The sequence below is a fragment of the Echinops telfairi genome, unplaced genomic scaffold (assembly GCF_000313985.2).
Source record: "Echinops telfairi isolate 266 unplaced genomic scaffold, ASM31398v2 ScPeMD7_5592;HRSCAF=6446, whole genome shotgun sequence".
NCBI classification, from domain to species: domain Eukaryota; kingdom Metazoa; phylum Chordata; class Mammalia; order Afrosoricida; family Tenrecidae; genus Echinops; species Echinops telfairi.
The window spans coordinates 49,495,713-49,498,212 of NW_022109491.1; the positions used below are offsets into that span (position 1 = coordinate 49,495,713).

At 54.4% G+C, this 2,500-nt stretch overlaps 1 protein-coding gene across 1 annotated transcript in view; it reads right to left on the bottom strand.

Annotated features, from left to right (window-relative positions):
* Positions 1-385: 385 nt before the first annotated feature.
* The window catches only part of FOXA2 (forkhead box A2), a 4,043-nt gene continuing 1,928 nt past the window's right edge, over positions 386-2,500 (bottom strand). Inside the window, exon 2 of the mRNA XM_004716946.2 lies at positions 386-2,320. Coding sequence (XP_004717003.2) covers positions 1,016-2,320 — 1,305 coding nt within the window. The 3' untranslated portion in view covers positions 386-1,015. The remainder of the gene's footprint in view (positions 2,321-2,500) is intronic.

Below are 2,500 nucleotides of genomic sequence, written 5' to 3' on the forward strand. Positions count from 1 at the left end.
AGAACTACACTGAGGTCTGCAACCTCTTTGGAAACCATTTTTAAAACTCAGGTCACTTGATTGATGAAAGGGGTGAGATGGGATAGAGTAAGTATTGTGAAATGTTAAGTGCAGTCTCAGGGAGATGGGTCAATGTGTGTTCATTACAAAATATTTCAACTTTGGTATGCCAGAAAAGGTTTAGAATCCAATTCTGGGGCAAAGAGTACTACCATCACCTTCCCTTTCCCCCACCCCACCCCACAATAAAATAAAACCTGCAACCATTCAGGACCTTACTCTCTCCTCCAAATCATTTCCAAAGCAATCGTGTGGTCTAAGGATGACTGGGATAAACTTGAAGAAAAGATCCAAGAAATAATAAAACTGGCAATAACACTTAATATAGATTTGTGACTCTCTGGTCCTACAACCAGAATACACATTTATTAGCCATAAATAAAGCACACAGAAACCATAATTTAACCAGACGACAGACCTGGATTTCACCGTTTCAAGAATGGAAATTAATTTCCTTTTGTCTTTTTCTGGGTCATTTACCACAGATTTTTACATCCCTCCCCCCTCTTTTTAAACAATAGTACAACTCTGGGGTCTCTGTTAAAACTACATGGTTTAACACCAAGTCACGCACACATTTTTTGTTTTGTTTTTAAAGTAAGAATTCCCTGCAATAACAGCAATGAACAACAACAATAACAACAACAACAAAAAGAACCTGCAGGTGCTTAAAAACACAGGAGTCTACACATTAGTGGAAATTGGAGGAGGTTTTTGTTTTGCTTTGTTTTACTTTTTATCTTTTCCCCATATGATAGGTATGTATCCATGTGGTTCATCTGTTTGGGAGGCAATGGCTACAGAAAACGAGGGGAGGCTGCTATCCCGGAGGTGGAGAATGTCATGAATTTTTGCCCCCACCTCATCTCCAAAGTCTCAATCCCACGTCGTCTTTCTTCTTGTCTTTGCCCCTAAACTGTCACAGGCAGCCAGGCCTGGCCTAGAGCGCTCCTTCTTAGGAGGAGTTCATAATAGGCCGGGAGTACACACCCTGGTAGTAGGAGGAGTCTGCAGCCAGAGGTGAGGCATCGAGGCCCGCTTTGTTCGTGACCGGGCCCATGGCCAGGCTGCCGGGCATGGGAGAACCGTAGCCAGAGTAGTGCATCACCTGTTCATAGGTCTTGAGGTCCATTTTATGTGGCTGGTGGTGGTGGTGGCTGTGGTGGTGTTGCTGCTCCGATGACATGAGGTTATTGATGGAGAAGGGGTGGTTGAAGGCGTAGTGGTGTTCTGGCTTAAGGTGGGCCTCCGGGGGCAGGCCCGGATGATGGGGCGGGCCTAGCAGGTGGGCCGCGGTCTGCTGCTGCTGCCCTGGCGAGGGCGCTGGCTCTGGGGGGCTCAACCCTGTGGCGGGCGTCCCCTTTAGCTCTCCCAAGGATCCTCGCTTGTGCTCCTGGCATGGGGAGGCGTTGGAGTGGGGTGACTCAGTGCCCGCCTGAGTCTCGGAGCCGGGCCCGGCTGCCTCCCCCAGTTGAACCTGTGAGACCTGGGCCCCGGCGGCTGTCTTCTTGCTCCCGCCGGGGACGCCTGCTGCCTCCTTCAGAGCAAGCTGTTTCTCGCACTTGAAACGCTTCTGTCGGCGCAGGTAGCAACCGTTCTCGAACATGTTCCCCGAGTCGGGGTGCAGGGTCCAGAAGGAGCCCTTGCCGGGTTTGTCCGGCGAGCGCGGCACTTTGAGGAAGCAGTCGTTAAAAGAGAGCGAGTGGCGGATGGAGTTCTGCCAGCGCTGCTGGTTCTGCCGGTAGAAAGGGAAGAGATCCATGATCCACTGGTAGATCTCGCTCAGCGTCAGCATCTTGTTGGGACTTTGCTGGATGGCCATGGTGATGAGTGAGATGTACGAGTAAGGCGGCTTGGCGTGCGTGTAGCTGCGCCGGTATGTCTTGGGGTCCCGCGCGCGGCTCAGACCCGCCTGCCCGTACATGGGGCTCATAGAGTTCATGTTGGCATAAGGAGCCAGGCCACCCATGGCCCCTGCCCCTTGGCCCCCGAGGGGGCTCAAGCTCGGACTCAGGTGCGGTCCCATGCCTGCCACGCCGGCCGCCCCGGCCGAACCACCCATGCCAGCCATGGCGCCCGCGCCGGGAGACATGCCCGCTAGGGACGGGCTCATGCCAGCGCCCACGTAAGATGTCATGTTCATGGAGCTGGCACCCATGTTGCCAGAGCCGCTGCCCATAGCGGCCGCCGACATGCTCATGTAAGTGTTCATGCCGTTCATCCCCAGGCCGGCATTCATGTTGCTCACGGCGGAGTAGCCCTGCGGATAGAGCCGGGGAGGGGGAGCACAGGTTAGCTCTGCAACTCCAGCTGGGTCGCCACCGCCCGCCCGCCAGCTCGCGAGCCCGCGTCAACCCCCAGACTAAGGGGAGAGCGCGGGGAAGCCCTTCCCTGGCTCAGGTGTCCCGGACACCTGGTCCGTTCCCTCAGAGCGTGCTGG